A 23,438-nucleotide genomic window follows, 5' to 3' on the forward strand; every position below is an offset into this window, starting at 1 on the left:
AATCGCTTACAAGATACAGGTATAAGAATAAATATAGTTTTGAATACATGAGATAGATACTTATAAGAAAAATAAACAATAGGACAGGGACTGTAGGCACAATTGGTGTGCTTATGCACGCCCCCTACAGGCCTCTTAGGAAGGGGGTGAGGTCAATAGTAGACAGTCTAAGGTTAAAGTTTTTGGGGTTTGGGGAAGAAACCACAGAGTCAGGTAGAGTACTCCAAACATTGACCACTCTGTTGCTGAAGTCGTATTTTCTGCAATCAAGTTTGGTGTGATTAACCTTGAGTTTGTATCTATTGTTTGCTCTTGTGTTGTTATGGTTGAAGCTGAAGTATTCATTGACTGGTAGGAAATTGCAATGTATGATTTTATATACTATACTTAGATCGGACCAGAGGCGGCATAGTTCTAGGTTTTCTAGGTCTAGAGTTTCAAGTCTGGTGGCATAAGGTATTCTGCAATGAGTAGAGGAGTGGAGAACTCTTCTTGTGAAATATTTCTGGACTAAACTAAGCATGAAAAACTAGGAATGGGGTGCAGAAAAATGGCAGCAGGTGCTCTAGAGTGATGACCCAAAATTTGAAATACTGGCTGTAGCAAGAGCCGATTTGTTTGCCGAAGGACTGGAGAGCATACAGGCAAGTGGAGCATGGTGAAGGTTCCTTGCAAGTTTGGGACTGCATTTCTGCAAATGGAGATTTGATCAGGAACAATGGTGTCCTCAGTGCTATAAATACAGGCAGATACTTATCCATCATGTCATACCATTAGGGAGGTGTGTGGTTGGCCCCAAATTTATTCTGCAGCAGGATAATGGCCCCAAACTTGCGGCCAATGTCATTCAGAAATATCTTCAGGGTAAAAGAAAAACAAGAAGTCATGGAAGTAATGGTTTGGCCCTCACAAGAGCACTGATCTCAACATCATTGAATTTGTTTAGGATCACATGAGGAGACAGAAGGCAGCCTACATCCACCGAATATCTCCAAGATGTTTGTAACAACCTTGAAGGAACCTCGAAGAGTTATTTCAAACACTGTGCATAAGTGTACCTAGAAGAATTGATGCTGTTTTGAAGGGTGGTTACGTCAAATATATTTGGATTTCTCTTCTGTTCATTTAGTTCCCTATTTGCTCATGGGTAAAAAATAAATCATTAACACTTTTATTTCTAAAAGCATTCTTAATTTATAGCATTTTTGCACAACTGGATAATACTTTTACACAGAACTGTATGTCAGAGTTTTGGGGAACTTACAGAGCGGCTGTAAAGAGGCAAGAGTTAATTTAAATTGAGGACATTGCTGGAAATAAAGAGTTCCTGAAGGAAAGAGATGTTGCTTTGGCAAGCCTCCATGTTTTGGGATGGTTTTTTTCCTAGGGATGGAACTTCTTGTTACATTGGAGTTTCACTATGCTGTCCTATCGATGTACAGTGAAAGTTCTCATGTCTCTCACTGATTGTAACTTCAGTTAGATGGAACAGCATAGGGCAACAATTTTTGAAACGGCATACCTCAAAAGGGCTGACTTATAGGAAGCATCCACAGTTCAGGGCCCATGATTCCTGTGGGATTGAAATTTGGCAATGTTGTGGCTGCTTCAGTGCTGCCGCAGTTAGCCACAATCACATGATCCTCATTTCCAGAATTTCCCCCTCCATCTTCCTGCAAGAAAACTCAATGGCGGGAAGTTGGACGTTCCTGCTTTTTCTTTTTTGGGGTGGGTGGGGGGTGGGGTTCATTCTGTTTCTCTCTTTAGATAAGGAAGTATCTCTGAAACGATGATACTGATATGGATCATGGATTTCCTGGTCCATAATTTGAATGAAAGCAGATCTGAGGGAACTATGACTGTCAGGCCACCAGCTGTGTTTACAGGTGGAACGTCAGTCACCTGCCCTCCTAAGAGGATAGGCAACTTTCGTGTTAATCTGTCAGACTCCGTAAGCAGAAGCACGAGATCAAATCCTTTTTTTCTCACCAGGGTATTCTGCATGGGAGAGGCAGGGGGATCGCGAGCCAGATGGGCCGAGGCCGCTTAATGCCAAGTAAGCCGAATCTGCGGGTGGTGGAGTGCAAACCTCAGCCCTGCGTGGTGTCAGTGGAAGGGCTTTCTTCATCCACCACGGACATTCAGCTGAAGAATCTGCTCATGTCAGTAGGACCCATCCAGGTAGATCATCTCCCACCTTTGTAATTTTTGCCAAAAACCTTAGATCTTACAAAGCTCTGGACCAGTGTTTCTGAACCTTGGCAATATTAAGATGTTGGACTTCAGTTCCCAGAACCCCACAGCCAGCATGGCTGACTAGGGGAATTCTTAACATCGCCACGGTGGAGAAACACTGCTCTATACATTTGAAAGAAGTGGCACCTTATGAGGTGTTTGGCTGTTAACTACATATGTTTAAAGATGCCCACTACCAGTATTATCTGAAAGTGGGGGGTGGGGTTTAAAAACCCTTTTGAATCAGTAAAATTCGGCTTGATCTAGTCACGGATTGAACCCATTTTCTGAGTTATACATTAAATATAAATAAACCAGATGGACTGGGTTTGCATAGCCACCAATAAGCCCCAAGAGAAAGTAACTAAAAATAAAATTGACCATGCTTAAGCAGGTTGTGCAAATGCAGCCACCAAATCTTTTTAAGTTGGTTAAAATATGGCAGGGTGAAGGTTTTGCATTTTGTACCTCTATGTACTTCTCTTGGTTTTTATAGCGGTCTTTTCTGTTCCCTGTCCAGTATCTTATGACGAATGGGAAAATTCCATTCAACTCTTAACAGGGAAATCTAATGATGAGAATATTCTCTTAAGCAACTATTTTGGTGGATGCACATTTAAGACTGAACTCCTAAAGACTTATTTCGCATGGAACTGCCTCCAGATACTCTCATATCCAGATAGGTCAAAAGTGATACCCCTGGTTAGGTTCTTCAACATCATGTAGAAAAAAATATATTAACCCTTACCTAACAGAGGATCCTGTTTTCTTTTGACTGTAGCATGTCTTCAGAATCAGGAAGTAGGTGCAAAAAGGAGGACAGGGAATCCTTCTGCAACCAAGTAATGTAGGGTGATCCTATTAAAGTTGTATCTATCACCTGGGAAGGAAGGAGGCAAATGTAAAGCCTGCTGTATAGGGTAAAAATTCTCAATGAAATCTCCTTTGTTGAACAATCTCTCTCCCCTCCCCCCTTTTTATTTTATTTTAATGACCCTTACATTGGGGTGGAGTCGGGGAAACTGAATGGAGTTGAGTGTTTACTGGCCGGATGACTTTCCTGTCGCCAAGGCAGAGTTCATAGCTGATATTTACTCATTGTGTCCATCCATCCATCCACCCACCCACCCACCCATCCATCCTTCCATCCATCTATCCATCCATCTATCTATATCTCTCTATCATCTGTACCATCTATCTATCTCTATCTCCATATCTATCTCTATCATTTGTATCATCCATCCATCTCCCTCCCTCCCTCCCAGTATTTTAAGTAAAACCTCCAAATTGAGTCCGAATAGTAACTAACCCTAACTTTAATTTAGGACTAAACAAGACCTAATTTTTTTTCAGATCATCTAAATTTGGCTAGGTGCTGACACATAATGGCTCAGGAATTACAGAACTATAGTTTAAAGTGGTAGCAATTGAGTTAGGGTTAAGCATGTATAATTTAAATAGATTGGAACAGAGACCCATCTGTCTGTTGCTCTTTACAAATATTTGAGATTAGCAGTATCGGCATTCTCTGAACCAGCTGGGGAAATGTGTTCCTTGCCGATTCCATCTGTCTCCAGGTGAGAATGTCAACCAAAGCACATTTCCAGTTTCAAGGGGACGCTAGTACAGAATATCCATGAATGTTCTTTTCGCTAATAACTTGGCATCTGCTTTCAAATCGATTTTGGTGTTATTACTTAAATATTCATTTGCTATGCTTTTTGGTTCTTCTGTTGGGTCCATATGGAAATATTATTTAACTAGAGACATTTTCTGCAAGAATGAAGAAAGAAAAGGACTATTGTTTCTGGATCTTAGGACTTTACCTGGTCATATTTGGCTGGGAGTTTCCCATTTGCAGAATCTCAAGACATAATAATTATCATGTGTACACATTGTCTTAATTCTCTGAGAAAACCCTAGAATAAGGGGGGGGGGGGAACCCACACACGAATGGGCAAGAGTTGGAAATAATTAAAGCACTTCCACTTTCATAGAGGGTAGCAAAAGGTAAACTGCTGTCATCACTTGAGAGCAAACCAGGGCATTTAACAGCCCACCACATCCAGCCCTTTGACAATCCCTCTCCAGCCCACGGCATCAGCGGCATTGGCAATGGGGGGGGATGGGGGGGCATCCCTCCACAACAGTCCCAGTTCTTCATGTTGTCCTTTGGAAAAAGTAACTGCCCACCAGTGAGAGAGAGATCAGAGGTCACCATGCTAGCCCTGCACACTTGTCGTCCTCCTTTTTGTGAAGAGGGTCGGGTGCCTGCCTTGGATAACCTTCTACCCCTGTGGAGATAGGGGTTAGGGTTATATGTCAACGTATGATAAACTAGTTGTATATAGGCAGGTGGTAGATCAATTGAAGGGTTACCAGTTAATTTTACGAATAGGATACCTTATTTTGTAAGCCATTTATTTTAATTAATAGTCACGATATTGATATTAATTATTTTTCCCCAGCCTAGCACGCTTTTGTGAACACTTCATTGGGAAAAAAGAACATTTCTCTAGTATTGGATCAAGTGTGAGTGGATGACAAGGTAGCTGAGCAGAGTATCCTCAACTGTGAACGTCAGAGCCTAGTTTCAAAACTCCTGAACAAGCCATCAACGCTATGAAAAGCCAGGAATTTTTCCAGGCAGAGTGATGGACAGGGAAGAGGGAGGGATAAGACAAGGCTATAAGAAAACGAGAAAGGTACAGGTTAGGACTGTAGAGGGCCTATGACCACCATTGAGCCCCAAATTTATGTTGTGAAGTGAGAAATTTCTTAAGTGAGTTTTGCCTCATTTTATGGCTTTTCTTGCCACATTTGTTAAGTGAATCATTGCAGTGGTTAAGTTAGTAACAGGTTAAAAAAAATCTGGATTCCCCATTGACTTTGCTCATTAGAAAGTCACAACATGACCCTGGGATATTGCAAATGTCATAAATATGAACCAGTTGTCAAGCATCCAAATGTAAATCACATGACCATGGGGATGCTGTAATGGCCATAAGTCGCTTTTTTTCAATGCTGTTGTAACTTTTAAATGGTCACTAATTGAACTTTGAAAGTCAAGAACTACCATACCTGTACTTCTGAGTGGTTTTGATTCTGGCCCAACTAACCTTTGGCTTTTTTTTCATCACTACCGTTGTTGTCTTTGGCTTCTACTGATTATCTTTGGTTCTCTCCCCATCTCTAATAGTGCTGTTAAGTCCTCTGCCCCATGAAGACAGCTTGAGCATCTTCTACCAATAATTGTCTAGAAAGAAGCCTGCTCTATTGAAAAGATTTTCAAACAGCTCTGGCAAGATCAGTTCTTGCAGCCGTTTTTTTAAGTAAGCTACAGTATTGAATCATTGGAATAGTTCATATTTAAAGGCAGTGGTGGGATTAAAAAAGTTTACTACTGGTTCTGTGGGTGTGGTTTGATGGATGTGTCATGGTGTGGCTTGGTGGGCATGGCTTGGTGGGCGTGGCAGGGGAAGGTTACTGCAAAACCCCATTCCCTCCCCATCCCATTAACCTGCTTTCCAGCTCTATTCTCCTGTGCAGGGCAACAAATAAGACCCAGCTGGGACTCAATGGGAGGCAGGGAATAGATGGGGGCAGGGCCAGTCAGAGGTGGTATTTGCTGGTTATCCAAACTAATCAAAATTTCCTCTACTGCTTCTCCAGAACTGGTCAGAACCTGTGAATGCTACCTCCGTTTAAAGGGAATAATTGCACATACTATTTTTACACTCCTGGAAAATATTAGAGGTGGAAGTGATATAACTATTCAATTAAATTAGCAAATGATGTAATATTTATTCCAAATATAAATACTATGGTAGTAGCACCATGTCATAAGGTGCTCTTTTATCGTATAATTATAACATCAGTTGCAGTCTTTTTTTCTGGAAAGTAGCATCTTGCTTGGCCTTGTACTCTCTAACTGCACCTTCCAGTTTCCTTACATTTGTGTTTCTGTGCCCTTGTAAAAATCCAGTAAGGTTTTCAGTATGGACTTAAAGATAACATACCCTGTAGTGTTAAAAAAAGGGGTTTTTTTTGTTTGTTTTTTTAGAAAAAATAAAAAGGGGGAAATTGCTGGGTTTTATTCCCTGTGTGTCTTCTGCTTGACATTCGCAGTGTTATGGCACAACCTAGTGCTCACTGAGAGTAACTGCAACATTTTTCAGTGAATGCATTTTATTTAGAAAATGATGATACAGTCAGGAATTACAGTCATGTTATTTTGGTTGTAAGTTGGGGCACCCACATGACTGGAAGTAAATTTCCAGCTTTTTTGTGATGGTTGCTAAACAAATGGTGCTTGCGATTAAGCAAGCCCATTAATTTGAAAGTATTATCATGGAACACCTCGATAGCTTGTAAACTTGGCCTGCCTGACATGCAGTCATGTGATTGCACACATTTATGATGGTGGTGTGTATGTGCTTTATAGGCCATAAAGTATCCATTCAGTGGCCATGGTAACTTTGAACACTAATAAAACGACTGATTGTAAAGCAAGGTAATCAATAAATTTGAAAGCTGAAGAGACACTTCAATAAAAAGCAACTAAATATAGCTACCACGTAGCTACCATGTTTTCCGAAACTAAGACCAGGTCTTATATTTTTGAGGCCACAAAAAAAAAGGCACTAGGTCTTATTTTCGGGGAGATCTTACTTGTTTTCCTCATGTACCAGGAGGCGGAGGGGGCAAGCTGCCCCACATGCCTCCTTGCCTAAAGATCTTACCAGCAACTTGCTCTACGGAACAATTGATTTGCACTGCTCAGGCTGCCACCTTCAAGAAGCGTGGCTGCTTTTGGTTGTTGTTGTTGTTCACTTAACAACCATGTTACCAGTTATTACAGTCTTCATCGTCTGCATCACCTGTGGCGGCTCTGCAGCCACCTCGCTTTCTGCCCGGCCCAATCCACCATCAAGCCCTGATCAAAAATCTCTGAAAACCTCCTGAGCACCGCCAGCCTGCCAGGGCCCCTTCGCGAGTGGCTGCCAGTGGAGCCATACTGCCTGTGCTGCCTCGCCCGCTGCCACCTTCCCTGGTCACTCATGGATCTGGGTTGGAAGTTCGATTGCACCCCATGAGGGAGCCTCCACCCTGGCAGACAGTTGTCTGCAAAAGCTGAGATGGACAGCCGGAGAGAGGTGGGAGAAGAAGGGAATGAGAAAGTATGGACCTTTCTCAGCACAAAAAGCAAATCAAACTGCGACGAGCGGTGGATTTTCCTGTCAATACAGGGTTAAAAGTTTAACGTTTCAGAAATGTTAACCGTACCTCCAGAGGTCTCCTGGTGCAACGCTCTGCTGCAGCTTTAGAGCATACCTCAACATTCCCTGCACGGGATTGCAAGGCTGGAGGCTTCACCTCGCTCTGATCAGCAGGAAAATCCCCCCTCCCCTCCAATTTCCCTGCTGATCGATCTATCCTTAGGGAGTCCTGCACAGACGCACATCCCCAAAAGTGCTGCCTCTGAAGCTTTCGCCCTTGCAATCCTGTACAGGGAAGGCGGAGGTTTGCTCCGAAGCTGTGGTAGAGCATGGCCCTGGGAGGTCTCCGCAGAGAGACGGAATGAAAGGCAGTTCCTGGCCCTTGCTGGCCTCAGCTGTTCTGCGGGTTATGACTAAGGGGCCAAGCCTCCGTGAGGTGACCGGGGAAGGGAAGGGCTGCCTCCTATGCTGGCCACGCCCCCCTTCACTAGGGCTTGTTTTTAGGGTAGGGATTACACCCATCCTCAAAAATCAGTCTAAGGCTTATTTTCGGGGTAAGTCGTATTTTCGGGGAAACCGTAAGAAAATTGAGACTGACTTTTGATCCAGCTATTTGAATACCTCTTACAAGCTGTGTATTTATTTATTTGTTAGATTTATTTGTCATTTATCTTGCCTTGAGGCTCCTTTAGGCAGCATACAACAATTGTGGAAATGGTAGTTACACATAGGGAATACTTTACCTGAAAACTAGAAAGTTTCCAGAAAGGAAACATAAAGACGTGAGGATTGCTCTCCTCATGAGCAATCAACACCCAGATCAGCAGAGATTAAAACAAAGGTTATCATTAGATCAGTCAAGTAGTAAACAACACCTCAATCAAGGAACTACTAACTGAGACAAATAATCCACAGTAAACAAAAACCTAATCAAGGAACCACAAAACCATTCCCACCAAAACTGACAAGGCATGCCACTTGTATATAAACAGAGCAAATCCCATGTCTGCAAGAAAACAACCAAACAGAGCACTTAAGGACCACACATTTCAACTCTGAGCTACAAATATTCTCTTATATCAATCTAGGAAATGTTAGTAAAAGTAAATTTTCCTTTGATTCTGTTTAGTGAGTTCTTAAACTTATCCATATACATTTCTTAATGGCAATGTGAAAATAATTTTCTGTAGCCATTTTCTATTTATTACTTTATATTATTTCTCTCTTTAGCCTAAAGCTCAATTTCTGATCAAAGTACTCACCTTTGTAGCTTTTTGAGATCAAATAATTTAATGTATCACATATAATTAACATTCGCAGACTTAACTCCATTTTATGTTTTCCTAGCACCTGTGTTTGGAGTCCCCAAAGCAGAACCTGGTAAAGTAAGTTACTAAATAGTAGTAACCTCAGTGTAATAGTGTAAATATTTATCACTGCATATCATTATTAGATCAAAGTCCTATATTCTGAAAAAATATTTATTTGAATGTTTATAACAGTTTCCCAGGATTAAGTGTTGGTTTTTTTAAAAAAATCACATACAGGTGATTTTTTTTAACATACAGGTGGTTTAACATATAGGTGTCCTTGACTTGCAACCAGTTGCTTAGTGACCATTCAGTTATGATGGATCCTCCTCCCAAAAGGTTCTTATGAGCTGTCTCCGGTGGTCACATATGATCCCATTTGGGTGCTTGGCAACTATTCTGTATTTACGGCCCTTTGCAGCATGCTGAGATCTGATGATCGTGATTTTTGTCGCTTTTGCTGAATATCAGCATTTACTTTCAGTTTTCAGCAAAAATGCTCCATACTGAACAATTTGTTATTTAAAGACTTCCAGAAAAGAAATCATAAAATCAGATCAGTCAAGTGGGTGGCCTACTTTATGATCATCATGACTTTTGACTGTATTCAGTAAGTTGGATTACAGTTGTAAGTCAAGGACTACCTGTATTCTAAAACTTCCTTAACAGTTTTTAAACCTTTTAGAAAACAGACATCCTTAGACTGGCACGTTAAAGTGCATTGGACTAACTCTCCCATCGTATTTCGCCAGCATGTGGCTAGAAGTTGCGGTCCAAAACCTCCTGTTTGAGCAGGAGGTTGGAGTAGAAGACCTCCAAGGTCCCCTCCAATCCTATTATTCTATGTTCTCAAGTAGGCCTGTCCAACTGGCAGTCCTGGACATATCACGCATATGTCACACCCACCCCAGCTCCGCAAAGGCAAAAAAGATTACAATATTTCACGATCCAGCCCATGACGCGATCAAGTTTGACACCCGTGTTCTAAAGCATCTGGAGGGAGGAAGTTGGGGAAGGAAGTTCTGAAACTTGACAAATCATTAGAACAAGGCTGTTAAACTCAAGGCCTGCAGGCCGCATCCAGACCGCAATGTGGTTAGATCTGGCCTGCCTTGGAAACAGCAAAGGACCGGTGCCTTGGCCCCAGCCCAGGCACTGATCTACAACTTGACGGCCATCCAAGCTGGAACGCGGTCAGCCTTAGATCCGCAGGACCGTCCTGGAGCCAGCAAGGGACTGCCCTCGCCCCACGAGTGCATGCGCTGTAGACAATGGATCCCCCAGCCCCGCCCAGGCCACTACAGGCACCCCGTGACCTGTGCGACATTGAGCTGCTCACGCCCACCAAGACTACGCCCACCCAATCGGCCATGCCCACCCGGCCCCTGAGGTCAACCACAACCCTAATGGGGCCCTCAATGAAATTGAGTTTGATACCCCTACCATAGAATGAGGATCACAAGTGGGAAACAGGCATTGGCCAAACATTAAAATCGTGGCAGCCTTCCTTAGTTATTTACGATTATTTATAAAGAAAGGCTGTGGTTTTAGCTGTGTGTCCTCAATGAATTTTATAGACTGTTATCCTAAGAACTGATACAATAGCTAAATACAGCTTCTTCTTCTTCTCCCCTCTCTCTTAACTGGCTGTCACAGGAAACTGGAGCTCTAAAACATTGGGAGCATGTTCTGCAATAGTTGAAAGAAAAGCACCTAACTTGATTGTGAGAATCAGTTATTAGCCAAAGGGCTGAAGAAGGTTCAGGAGAGGGGAGACTGCCAGTTGACAGAGGAGAAAGTACTGCGTTGCCGCTGATGGGGAAATTCCCTTTCCATGGCCATTTGTCCTTTCTGTTGACTTAACTGGACTTTTTATTCCTCTCAGGCAATAGAGGACATTCTTTGTGATGGATGACCGATTTATTTAGTGCAAAAGTTTTTTTATGTTTGTAAAAAGAGATTGTAACTTAGTTTACCGTTATAAGTTGATTAAATGACATGTTCCATTAACCTAGTCCAGATTTAATGACCAAGGAACAACCTAGCAGGTTTAAGAATATACATGGTAAATATGGAGCAGCAAATATTTTACCTTCATTAACAGTTGGGAATTCAAAGTAGGGTTCTTTATACAGTTGGGGTTGAATGCTATCTCTGCCCAGTTTTCAGTTCTGAAAAGTTAAACAATGGCAAATATAAAATTACAAGAAATTGAAATTATTTAGTTTTTCAATTTAAAATAAAATTTAAAAAAATATGTTCTCTATTATAACAAGATCAAGTTGCAGAAGTTTTCATTTTTAAAAAACAAACTGCTAAACCAATCCTATTGAATTATGTTAAAATTTATATGAAAGTTAGATAACCCCCAGGCCTGAGCCGATAAGCTAATGTGTGAGTTATTAAAAATCAGAAACACAGTCCAATTAATTGGATTGTGTGTCATCATAAAATAACACCTTTTTGAAACTTCAAATATATTCATCTGAAATCTCAGTACATTAGCACTATTATTTAAGAAGTTTAAATGAAAAGCACTTTCATTCATACTCATCTGCATTTAATTTATATTTGTGTACTTTAAATAGGGCTCTGAATAAAATTAACAGATTGTTTCTTGTTTAGCAGTATTTCCCATGATTCTGATTTACATAGATGTACTTGAACAATGATTTTTGAAGTAGAAAATTATTGTTGATGCCTTTCATAATCTATAGTGCATAAAATATTAAGATAGAAATAGAACTTCCTGTTTGTGAAAAATATAGCATGCAAACTTAACTTTGGGAACCAATCGTCATGACACCAATAATGGAAACTATTATATTTCTGGGCTGCTTGACAAAGTAGAGTCAAGTTCTCAGCCAACATCAGAAAAAATCTATTAGAGCGATTTATAAAGAACTCCAGAGATGATATTTTGATTTGCTCAGAAGTGCTGAATATTGTTTGGTCCCTCTGGGATATGAACTGCTCAAAAAATAGACATTCCTGTCGTAACGATGGCAAGATACCTTTTATCAGGAGCTCATAGGTTTATCAGATACAGCCTTTTAGACATGATGTAGCCTAACATATAGTTTAATTATATGAATAGATCTTTTTGATTCCATAGTTTTGTCACAATTAAAGTTGCACATTGCAATATAAAAAAGTATTCAAAATACACATTATGAACCACAGCGGTATTTGGACAAAACATTAAGCTGTAATTCGATTTGGGCTCATGTACTCCCTTCTCTGCTTCTTGCTTTGTCATTGAAGAGATGATTGGAAGTGTTTTGAGGGTTTTTTTTTGTAACTAGCCACATTTTTTCATTATAATCTTACAGTACCCATCTGGCTTGTCTGGGTAAAGCCAACTTTAAATTGTAATCTACAGTTCTGAACTTTGAGATAAAAGTTAGATTTAGAATTAATTAAAAATCCTAGTTATTCAAAAGCAATGGTGGCTTTAAATCAGAAGTATACACTTTTGATCTTTATGTGATCAAGGAGAAGAGAAGGAAAGCAGCCAGGCTCCTGTACAGACTAATCGTTACGATTAGCAGGGCCTCTGAAAAATAAATTATTTCATCTGTTGACATACAGCTTTAGAACATCTTTTAAAGACAGCAGCTTTCACTGTACAAATTAGCTGTTTTGAACTTTTGAAACCACAGATCTACACAAACGCAAGAAATTCAATTCCTGTGGATTTATTGTTTTCTTCCATTATTTGATAGTACATTTTGATACAATTCCATTACATTCCCATGATATGAAAAGTGGTAGTGGTATTTCACAAATCTTCCAATGGATCATTCACCTATCATCTTGTGCCTTAATGATAGAAATCTGCAGTTACTGGATGAGTAAAATATTTGCAACTAGTATTAGGTTGGAAGTGTATACAATATGTTTATTCTGAATGGTATTGGGTTTGACCCCACTGTTAAAAGCTAACGAACAACTTAACTAGCTTCACATTCCTATTCTTCAGAGTTTTGCACAATGATTCAGTTAATGCACAGTGATTCATAGTTTGTTTTAAAAAAAAGTTTTGTGCAAAATTGTTTTCTACTGTAAATCCCAAGGAAAACTTGAGGTATTCCTTATATATGGAAAGATTTGTGTAATGTTTTTTCTCCTATTGTTTTTTATGAGCCAAAGTTTACTTCTTCAGTAAGCAAATACTGTAATAAAATCATTTTTGGGCAACTTTTCATCTATGTCGAACTTCATTTAAAGATTGCTATCTCAACAAGCATATTAAGGTTTTCTTCATGCAACTGATTGCAGTGCTACTTTGGTTGTTATCTAATACAGGTAGTCCTTGACTTACGACCATAATTGGCACCAGAATTTCTGTTACTAAGCAGATTGGTTGTTAAAGTGAGTTGTGCCTGGTTTTACAGCCTTTTTTTCCATCGTTGTTAAGAAAATCACTGCAGTTAAGTGAATCATGCTTTGCCCATTGATTTTGCTTCTCAGAAGTCATTTGGGAAATGTTGCAAATACATGCTGGTTGCCTCATGATCATGGGGATACAGTGATGGTCGTAAATGCAAGGACTGTTCAGAAGTCATTTTTTTCAACATCTTTGTTATTTTGAACGATACTAAATTGAGTGGTTGTAAGTCAAGAGCTATTTATATGGTCTGAGTTCTCTCTGCATTCAGAATAAAGAAATAATAACATGATGGGTTGTGAATCCAGCTTCTGAAATTCCAAGGTTGCATGGCAGAAGTCACACTTAGAAACTTTGAGACTTACAATTCCAATGATGCCAAAGAACTGGGGGCTACTGATTTAGCAGATCAATGTCTTAGAAGACATGCTAGCCATCAGTGCTTAACACTTTTTTTAAAAATGGTATTGGACTGGATCATATTTATAAAAATCTCAAAGAAAGTATTAATTAGCAAGTTAGTCAGCACTTGCAGAAATCACGTTGGCTTCAGTGGATTCATCCTGTTGGCGTCATTTAAATATAACCAAATCGGTATCCAATGCTTTGTATTCCTTGGAATGTTCATTAGGAATTGAGGGTATTGAATAATGGATTCAACATCTCATAAACATACATACTAACTGATAATACAAACAATGACTTATTTTTAAATTTAGGTTATTTATTTATGAACTACCAATAAAGGAGAATATATATGAACTAGAAAGTTATCAGATGAAAACAGAGGGACTGTATACCATGCATGCCAGCACAATGTAGGCAACAGTATTTCTGTATTGAACAAAGGGATATAGGTGACAGAGTACTGATTTAGAGGATTAATAATCAAGTTAATTATAGGAGTCTCTATTTCTTTTTTACTCCTTTTTCCTCCCCACTCATTCTTTATCAGAAGGAGATGAATAGTTATATTCTTTATATACTTAACATTTATTTAAATAATCCATTCACAGATTGTACTAAACCCAAAACCTTGCTTTTCACAAATCAATTTAACTGAAATATTTCAGTTCAATATAAAATTTCTTTGCATCCGTGAAGAAAACAATCCATTTGGGGGATTATAAAAATATCCTAATTCTTGCATCCATTTCTCATAAAATACATAAACCCTTAAAATTAAATCCAAAGACCATTACTTCCAAGTTACCTTAATAAATGAGTCTAGAATGTTGGACACCAGCAATAATCACTAGCATGCTATGGGAAGCTGTTGGCTGTGTGACTGAAGAAACCTACTTCTGAATGTGCAGATTTTGCAAATTTATTTAACTAGAGATTTTTTTAGCTATTTCCTGCATGAAAAACAGAGAAGAGGAGCAGAAGTTGCTCAAATCATGAATTTAACTTTCATTTGTTATTTGGAAAGAATTTGAGAATGATTTGTAGTTATTTCAAGTTGCTTCTGTTAGGCCAGGGCTGTCAGACTCTCGTGCGGGTTGAATGTGTCCCATGCTGGCCATGTCCACACCCAGTGTAGTGAAGGCGGGAAGTCCCGATATGTCACATGACGGTGCCATGACGATGTGAGGTTGACACCCCTGTGTTAGGCCTACTTTGAGTGTTTTCAGACTTGTTTCATGTGTTCCTTTAAGGCTTTAATCCCCACTTGCTTTGTTTCCCTTTTGACTTGTATAAGCAATTTAATGGAAATATGGAAAGGGGAAAGATCTCGTTTAATACCCTCCTAGCCCTCTCCAAGAGCTCTCTTAACAAAAATATAGCCTCAGAATAAATTTTAATGTTTAAGACCATCTGATGAATTTATAGTGGTCATCTAAGTTTTTTATTTGATTTATGTGATTTGTCTATCGCTTACAAGATAACAGGTATAAGTATAAACATAGTTTTGAATACATGAGATGGATACGTATAAGAAAAATAAAAAGAAACAATAGGACAGGGACAGTAGGCACGATTGGTGCGCTTATGCATATGTTGTTAGAATACCATATCAGGTGCAAACTGATAGCTACAAAGGATCAGGGAAAAACAGAGATTGGACTATAAAACAATTACTCTTACCAAGATCCCAGGAAGAGATCCCATCTGGAGACAGGAACTCATCACACGAACACAAATCAAAGACTTCAAGGATTCACACTTACGAAATCAAAGAACCTGAACTGTATAAGAGAGGGGTTTTCCTACTCACTTATTAGATTAATCTCAAGAACGCTGTAGGATTTATTCTTATTTGCCTTCCTATTAATAAACTGATTCTGGCTTCCAATGCAGCTGACCAAATGATTTTGCAGTAAAATCTCCCAGCCGGGAAATTTGAATCCACAAAGGAAAGAACTTTGCCTTTTTCCTTAAAGGGCAAGTCTTCCTTTTCCTTTCCTGAATTGGTTCTATGTTGTTAGAATACGAAAAATATCTAGTTTTAACTGTTCATTTAGTAGAGAAAATATTAGGATGGCGGAATTTCTTATAGTAGGTAAAGGAGTACATGGACATCCAATTCTATATTCAGATGGATAGATTTGCGAGTTAAGTACTAGCTTTGTGGCTTCCACTTTAACTCATCTTTTTTCAACAGCTATTAAGAGGAAATTTCTCCAAATTCTGATGTTCTTTTCCTTTTTTTGTTTTCAATAGAGTTTACAGATGTTGCCTCAACAACGAAAGGCCATTGCAAAATTTAAAGAGCCTGCTGATGCTTTAAAATTTCAGCAGAAGTTTCACAGGTAAGTTTATGCATAGGTTTTAATCTTATATAAAATATTTTGCATTTCTCAGTATTGGATGAATTGTACAGTCTTACAATCCCATTATCCCCAACCAATCTGATAAAAAAACACAGCAATAGGGAAAGATTAAATTTAATAATTCAATAGTAAATACCAAAGTATAGTAATAAAAAAGTTATGTTTTTCAACCATTTTATAAAGACCTCTTATCTTGAGATTGGAGAAGTGTTTAGTTTAGACCTGATTCATCATACTGATGATCATACCGTGTTCAGTTCTTTGTTTCTGTCTGTTTCACTACACATTTTTCAATAGTGATATCTGTCATTAAGCCACAGTTTTCCATGGCATCATGAATAATTGTTATTTTTATGTACAATGTACAAATCAGGATTTCAGATTATGTTTTGTGTTAGAGGGTCTCCAAAGGTGGCAACATTAAAAGCTTGTGGACTTCTGTTCTCAGAATTCCTCAGCCAGTTATGCTCAGTCAGCATAACTATGCTGGCTGAGAAATTCTAGGAGCTGAGAAGTCCACAAGTCTTAAGTTGTCAAGTTTGGAGACCCCTGTTTCATGTCATGATTTGTAAGCAGAATATAAAATGGATTCAAATTCTGGAAACTATAGTTTAACAAGCCAATATCTCAGTGAAAAAGTTAGGAACTTGACTGGGTCCAGAATATCTGAAGAATTGTCTTGCCCCAATGGGGCTGCCCTGCCCTGCCCTATGTATTCTGGCAGAAGAGGCCAACTGCAGACTCTTGACAGTCAAAATTTTTTGGCTGATGGGCTCTAGGAGAATAGCCTTTTCCACTGTGCCTCCCACCCTTTGGAACATCCTGTTGTCAGAGGTGAGGTCCACCCTTTTTCTGATCTTCCAAAGGAGCATTAATACCTGACTCTAGTGATTGGCACATGGGTGGAGACACTTTAGGGTGGAAGTGGCTATGCAGTTATAGAAGAACCAGCTTTGCCTGTGGGAATCCTTAGTTGTTGTTTTTAATTATTATTCTATTTAATTTTTCAGGGTCCTCTGAGTTTGCTTGTTTTCTTGCAGATGTTTCATTACCCAAACTAAGTAACATCATTAATGCTACTAAGAGTGCTGTTTGCTGTCAGTTTATATTCTGGTGACTTGCTTGTCTGTATGGGTGGAGGTGGTCTTAGAGATTCCTTGTTTGGGTTGTGCTTTCTTGGTTGTTGGTCTGACAACCTTGGAGTTAATCTATGCTGATCTGAGTGCTGATTACTGGTGGGGAAGTTCTGGAGTCTTTTTGTTCTCTTTTGCATAGCCTATAGATGTTGTTCATGTCTATGTGTCCATTGATGGCTGATTTGCCAGAGTGCTAGGCTTCTAGAAATTCCCTGGCATTTTTGGACTTGGCTTGGTCCAGGATTGTCACATTTTCCCCAATGGAAACTATGGTTAAATCAATCTATACGCTGTGAAATTAAAGAACTTTCGTCATGTCTTCTGACTGCTAGTTGGTGTTCATGGATGCATTCTGCTGGTGGTCTTCTGCCTGTTTGTCCTACGCAGTGGTTGTTGCAGTCCTTGGATTGTATTTTGTAGATGGCTCCTGTTTTTTCTTCTGGAGTTGCTGGGCCTTTTGGTTTGCTTAGGGTGTTTTGAAGGGCTTTAGTTGGTTTGTGTGCTATGCTGATTCCATGTGGTTGTAGTAGTTTCAGTGTAATTATTTTTAGGGTTGTGTAGGTTGGGCTGAATTGGTTTCAGAGGTCAGGGACTTTTTGATAAGGTGTGGGTATCCATTTTGTTGCAATGTATTGAATAGTAATGAAACATCTGCAAGAAAACAAGCCAGCTCAGAGAGCACTAAGGATCCCTCGTTTCAACCCTGAGCTACAAATATACTCCTTTATTGGTATTTAATTTTTGTAATTTTAACTATTCCTACATTTATAATTGCTTTTATATTTCTATTTTTATTGCATTGTCCAAGCTGTCCAGAGTTGCCATCGGCAGCATATTAATCCATTCATCCATCAATCAATCTTTACAGTGAAACAATCCAATCTTGTTATAGTGTGAGGATTACTGGCTTAGAAAACTTGGCTACATCTGAACCATGCCTAAAATGGGGAGGAAGTGTGTAACTAAATAAGTTCTTTCATTTGCTCAAAAAATACAGATGCCTTAAATCATATGCATTCATCTTTTTTCCAGGCACATGATAGATCTCTCCCATATCAACGTGGCACTGATAGTGGAGTGACCACTGGGCATAAGTTGTCTTAAAATACAGCAGGTTATGGAAGAAGTCAAAAGGGTAGAATCTCCCTGTAATTTCTGGTGCTGGCTTTGCAGACTCCTTCTGAAACTTCAAAATTATTCTGTGACAGCTGCTTGACAACAACAACCTTGCTACAAATGGAAGTTGGATTACAAGAGTGAAAACTATCTGTGTGGAACATACGGAACTACAGATCTCATGTGTGAATAGTATACATGGATATTTTTAGGTGATATGCTATGTGATCACAACGTCTTGGATCAAAAGAACTTTGACTCTTGAAAATAATTTTTATAATGTTTTTTTCTTAGGAAAGAATATTTGATAATGGTTGCCCTTATCTTCAGTGTGGGATGTTGAAATCAGAATGCACCCATAATCTACTGTTTGTAGCTAAGCATACAGATGCCTATAAAACAGAATAAACATTGAGCCATATAATTTAACGGGTCTTTTATTTATTTTTTGCCAAGAGGCTTTGAAGCTCACTCTTGAAAGATCTTATTCCTAGTAAAGTGAACGTAATTGTTGCACATAAAATATCCCTCTCAGTATTCCTAATATTTCTTACTAACCCTATTTTGGACAAATTGTCTTACCAGTTGAGGTCCTTACCTAAGAAGGATGCTTGTATTCAGGCTTCTCTCGTGCTTTCTTAGAGGGCTTGTATGGCCAGGAAATAACTAGGGTTTGCCGGGTGATGAGACAGTTTACATATTCAGGACAAGGAGATCCATTTTGCTTAGGCTTTTGGGAAGTGAGTTACTGGTGTTGAGCTTCATAATTTAATTAATTTTTCTTTCTGTGTAATAGTAATTGGCAATAATGCTTGATAACAGTAGAGTCTGCCAAATTGTACTCTAGTGCTATTCCCACACCACCAGGTGAATTATGAAGACATTTCCTCTCTTGAGTTTTTTATTTTACACTAAAAAAGAAAGACCTTCAAAGAAAGACGTTTCTGACACCATTCCCTGCTTCCATTGATTTATGAGAAGAGAACATTCCTTTTACTACTCTTAGAAATCTATTCCATGTTTATACATTTCAGGCTAATAAACCTAGAGCAAATAAGGATTATAAGGGACTTTGAGCATATAGATAAATAGTTAAGGGAAGTTCTTTCAGGACGGCAGGTTATGTGATATTGGGAAGTAGTGATGTTCCTTTTCTAACTATTCAGAATCATATTCTGTTTTAAAAAAAGGCTTTTAAAACTGTGTTCCTGGTTAAGAACATGTGGGAATCAACAGTAAAGATAGGAAAATGTTTCATGTCTTTTAAAGACAAAGCTGTTTTTTCCCTACTGGTAATAATTAAGCTATAGCATTTTGGTATAGGGCAGGGTGTGAAGATGTTAGACATTTTAATGATAGTTAGTAAAAACCATCTTCATCTTTGCGAAGTATAGCTTGAATTTGACTAGACCACAGAGGTCTTTATTATTTACAGCTCTTAATTTGAGTTTGTTTAAAAAAAACAACCTGGCATTTTAGTTGATGGTACAATTTAGGCTAGCTTTTCTGTGCTTAGAATTGTGTTTAAAACACAACAGTGCCTCAAAGTCAAGAGCCAGTGAGAGAGCATATTGTATCTTTGCCATCCCAGGATATTATATAGTTTTTCCACAAAACTAAGATTGCTATTTAGGATTTAACAATTAAAGTAGTGGTTTTTTTTAAAAAAAAAAACCTGTCTTCACTGCATAGCTCAGGTACAGCTTAAATGCAACAATGCCTGCTAGAAGAGGGGATTTTATAATGCCCAACTTCTACATCACATTTGAGATCTGAGGAAACTTATTTCTTATGTCAACAGATCTTTGATTAGGCTGGATGACTTTTGAAACGGTTTAGGGTGTTTTGAGGACAGTGTGTAATGCTTTTAAGGCTTACAACTTGGGGAATCTTCAGTAGTGTAGCATTTAAAATAATGGGGTGGACTTTTTCTTTGCTTTGTCTGAGGCCCATCTCAGTGTCATGATGGCAGGTATCTAGTAGATATATCTAAGTAGTAGATATATAACATGCTCACCATCTTGGTAGATGGGATTCTCTGAGATAAGGGGAAAAGGAAGAAGGAAAAAAAACCACTTTTTTTCTCTCTATCTTTCTTTGTAGTAAGCAGAAGGAAACCTGTCCTATTACTGATGGACATCAAATCTTTCACTTGAATTGTCTATAGACACTACAATACCTCAACTGATTAATACTAAATTAGAAGTGAGTTTGACATGATCATAGTAACATTGGTCCCTAATTTTGAGATGCCTTCCACAAAAGCTAATCACCGTAAAAATAGGAGAGCCTGTTCTTTTCACAATGCTTCCCAAACTATCTCCACATCTTTGATAGAAGATCTGTTGCAACCATTATCTTGTTCTTTCTTTATCATGTATTATTTTAAAGATGCAAAATGCATTTAATATATTGTGTAAATACAAGACCTTTAAACAAATATAAATGAAGCTGTTCACATATTACTAATTTAGTTACACAAAAGCTTATTTGGTGGGATGGGGAGGAAAGCAGCTGTGTTGTTTTATCAGAGTTGAATGAAAATGGTTCCATGTTGCTGTTATTGCTATTATTATTGGTGTAATTCTTCTGTTTTTATAAAGATGCCAGTTAAGTCAATACATGTATCTTGACCTGTGTATTATTTGTTCTGAAACTTCAAAAGCATACATTTGGTATAGATGTTTAGCCAGTGACCACTGTATGTGGAAACTTTTTTCTCTTATAGAGATAATTTTCATTTAATTTGGCAACATTTTCCAAGTCAGTTTAGTTTTTCTATCCTTGCCAATGAGTAAGTGTAGTCAAGTTAAGTGTGATGCTGAATATTAATAATTTTATAGTTCGAAGCTAAATGGCCACTATCATATTCATTAATTCATGCACTTTTAACATTCATTTTGGACAAGGTTGGATAATATTAATTTCATAAGAAATTAAAGACAATCCTGTAATGATGTTTTTGTCCAGGCTAAAAATGAGGGTGATTTTCTCTTGGTTTAGTGGTCATAAGAAGATTACAGAATATCATCTCTATATAATTATTTGTGTTTTACACTTCTTCAGATTTTCAAAAGTTGTTCTGAAATGTTTGGTCATAAAGGAAGGATGTTCAACAGAAACCAAATTTATAATTATTAGAAATAAATAAATTTATAGGGCTAGGACCCTAAAACATATAGGGAGAGCTAAACTGTATAGAGATGGATGTACCAGCTATTTGTAGATTGTATCAAACTAGGTTGTTTGAACAATTGAACCACTGTTGACCAAGTATTGTCCTTTAGATAGCAGCCTCTTAAGTGCTGATATGAATTATATAGATCGTTGAAGAGACCTAGTATGAGTTACATAACAATGAAGCTTTGTATATCAGTTTATTTATTTTATTTTATTTATTTATACTTCATATTTCTAGACCACCCATCTCCCTTAAAGAGTGAGTTTAGAGTTAGTTGATTAACTTTGTAGGAAAATGCCATTTTCAACACATAATTCATTCTTCTCTGGTTTCTTGTTTTTCCAAAGGGTGGCCCCAAATGTTGAAACTGTTTCTTGTCAGCAACTGACTTTAAATGGTATAAATGAATATTTCATCACCAAGAGGGCTCACGCACCGAACATAGCAATCACAGAAGAAATGAAAATATACCTTTGACACCTTTCAGAATAAGAACTGATAGTAGAAACTCTTCATAGTTGATTCAAAGGAATTTTGGCAGCTATTAATCCTGTAGAAACATTTACTTGAATCAGGAAGTCAAATCAATTACACTATCTCAGAGATACACCTTAGATGTTAGTTTACTTATTCTATTTATTTGATATGGTCCCATTTCAGTTTTCATGATTTTATTCATGAACTGTGTATCTTTTATTTGGTAGCACTTTTTAGATTTTTTTACAGGCATTCCTTAGTATTTGGAAAACTAATAAGATAGGCTTCCTATCCATGACTTTCTTAATATCTTTACATTAAGTAGGTTGTCAGTATTACATACATATGGATGGGGTTCTTTTCTCCCCCCCTTTTGATTGTCTTTCTCACTGTCTTCTGAGCTTTATTTTGCAGCAGCCATTTTGGACAAAAGAAGGGTTGGAGAATTCTTTTAATGGCATCCAAGATAGTGCAGTATGGCTTTTAAAGCCATAACATACCTCTGAGTAGCAAGGCTGAGGTGTATCTGAATTAAGGTCGCCACGAAATAGCAAAGATCCATACTGTTTACCAAAGTATTGCACTTGTAAAGTATTGCAAACTATTTTAAATCCTATGGATTTTGTATAAGGTTTATTGTAACCTATTTATTATATATATTTAATAACTGATTACTGATTTGGGCCTTGGGCCCTAATGTATGGAACATTGATTCATATTGGATCTCATGTATGCCATCGTTTGGTATAAATCTGGTTGGGAAGGATCATTTTTAATTGTGATATTCAAAGGATATACTCCAGTTTCCATATTCATCTTTGGTAGTGCTGCCCCTTTTTCTGTTATGTGAGACCTTTGGTTAGGAATGTTAAAAAAAAAACATGATAAAACTCAGTGTTGCTTTTTGCCGTTGGTTTAAAAACATTGTTCCCCAAAAGAAGAGAAAGCTCTTAATGAAAAATCTTTAATGCACTCTGGCAAACTGGCAAGCAGGATCCCCAAAGCCAGTGATATTAACTAGATCATCCAGCTGAACGCTATAGTTTTTTCTTAATTTAGTAATACAGAAAATGTGTTGATTTAATGAAGTTATTGTTAAGAGTAACATTGTACAGTTAATCTGCTTGACTTACATGCATAATGTTGGTCTGTCCTGTGTAGCATGTTTTGTTTCCTCCCCCATTTTATGTATCTGAAAATTTTTATGTAATCGCATTGTTTTCCTTTCAGATATAGGGAAAGGAGTTCATTCCTGACTCTTTTCCGGAGCTTAACTTTGAAATAAATATATTTTTTTAAACAGGTGGAACTACTGCATCAGACCTATTCTTTTACAGGAGATCTTCAAGTTTTCATATCTTATTCAGCTAGCTTGCTTGCTTGCTTGCTTGCTTGCTTGCTTGCTTGCTTGCTTGCTTGCTTGCTTGCTTGCTTGCTTGCTTTATTTATTTATTTATTTATTTATTTATTTATTTATTTATCTATCTATCTATCTATCTATCTATCTATCTATCTATCTATCTATCTATCTATCTATCTATCTATCTATCTATCTATCTTTTATTTATTTATTTATTATCTGCCTACCTATCTATCATCT

The 23,438-nt window shown here is 38.0% G+C and overlaps 1 protein-coding gene across 6 annotated transcripts in view; it reads left to right on the top strand.

Annotated features, from left to right (window-relative positions):
• Positions 1–20,799, top strand: part of RBM33 (RNA binding motif protein 33) — a 112,284-nt gene extending 91,485 nt beyond the window's left edge. For 5 of the 6 annotated variants that reach the window (XM_026680937.2, XM_087946820.1, XM_087946818.1 and 2 more), the window contains 3 exons: positions 1,993–2,181; positions 15,819–15,907; positions 18,097–20,799. In XM_026680937.2, the coding sequence (XP_026536722.1) occupies positions 1,993–2,181; positions 15,819–15,907; positions 18,097–18,145 (327 nt within the window). In that variant the 3' untranslated portion in view covers positions 18,146–20,799. The remainder of the gene's footprint in view (positions 1–1,992; positions 2,182–15,818; positions 15,908–18,096) is intronic. The other variant, XM_087946819.1, reaches the window with a different exon arrangement.
• The last annotated feature ends 2,639 nt before the right edge of the window (positions 20,800–23,438 follow it).

The sequence above is a fragment of the Notechis scutatus genome, chromosome Z, assembly GCF_049901735.1.
Source record: "Notechis scutatus isolate UNSWTSFEM ecotype Mainland chromosome Z, rNotScu1.2, whole genome shotgun sequence".
Classification (NCBI taxonomy): domain Eukaryota; kingdom Metazoa; phylum Chordata; class Lepidosauria; order Squamata; family Elapidae; genus Notechis; species Notechis scutatus.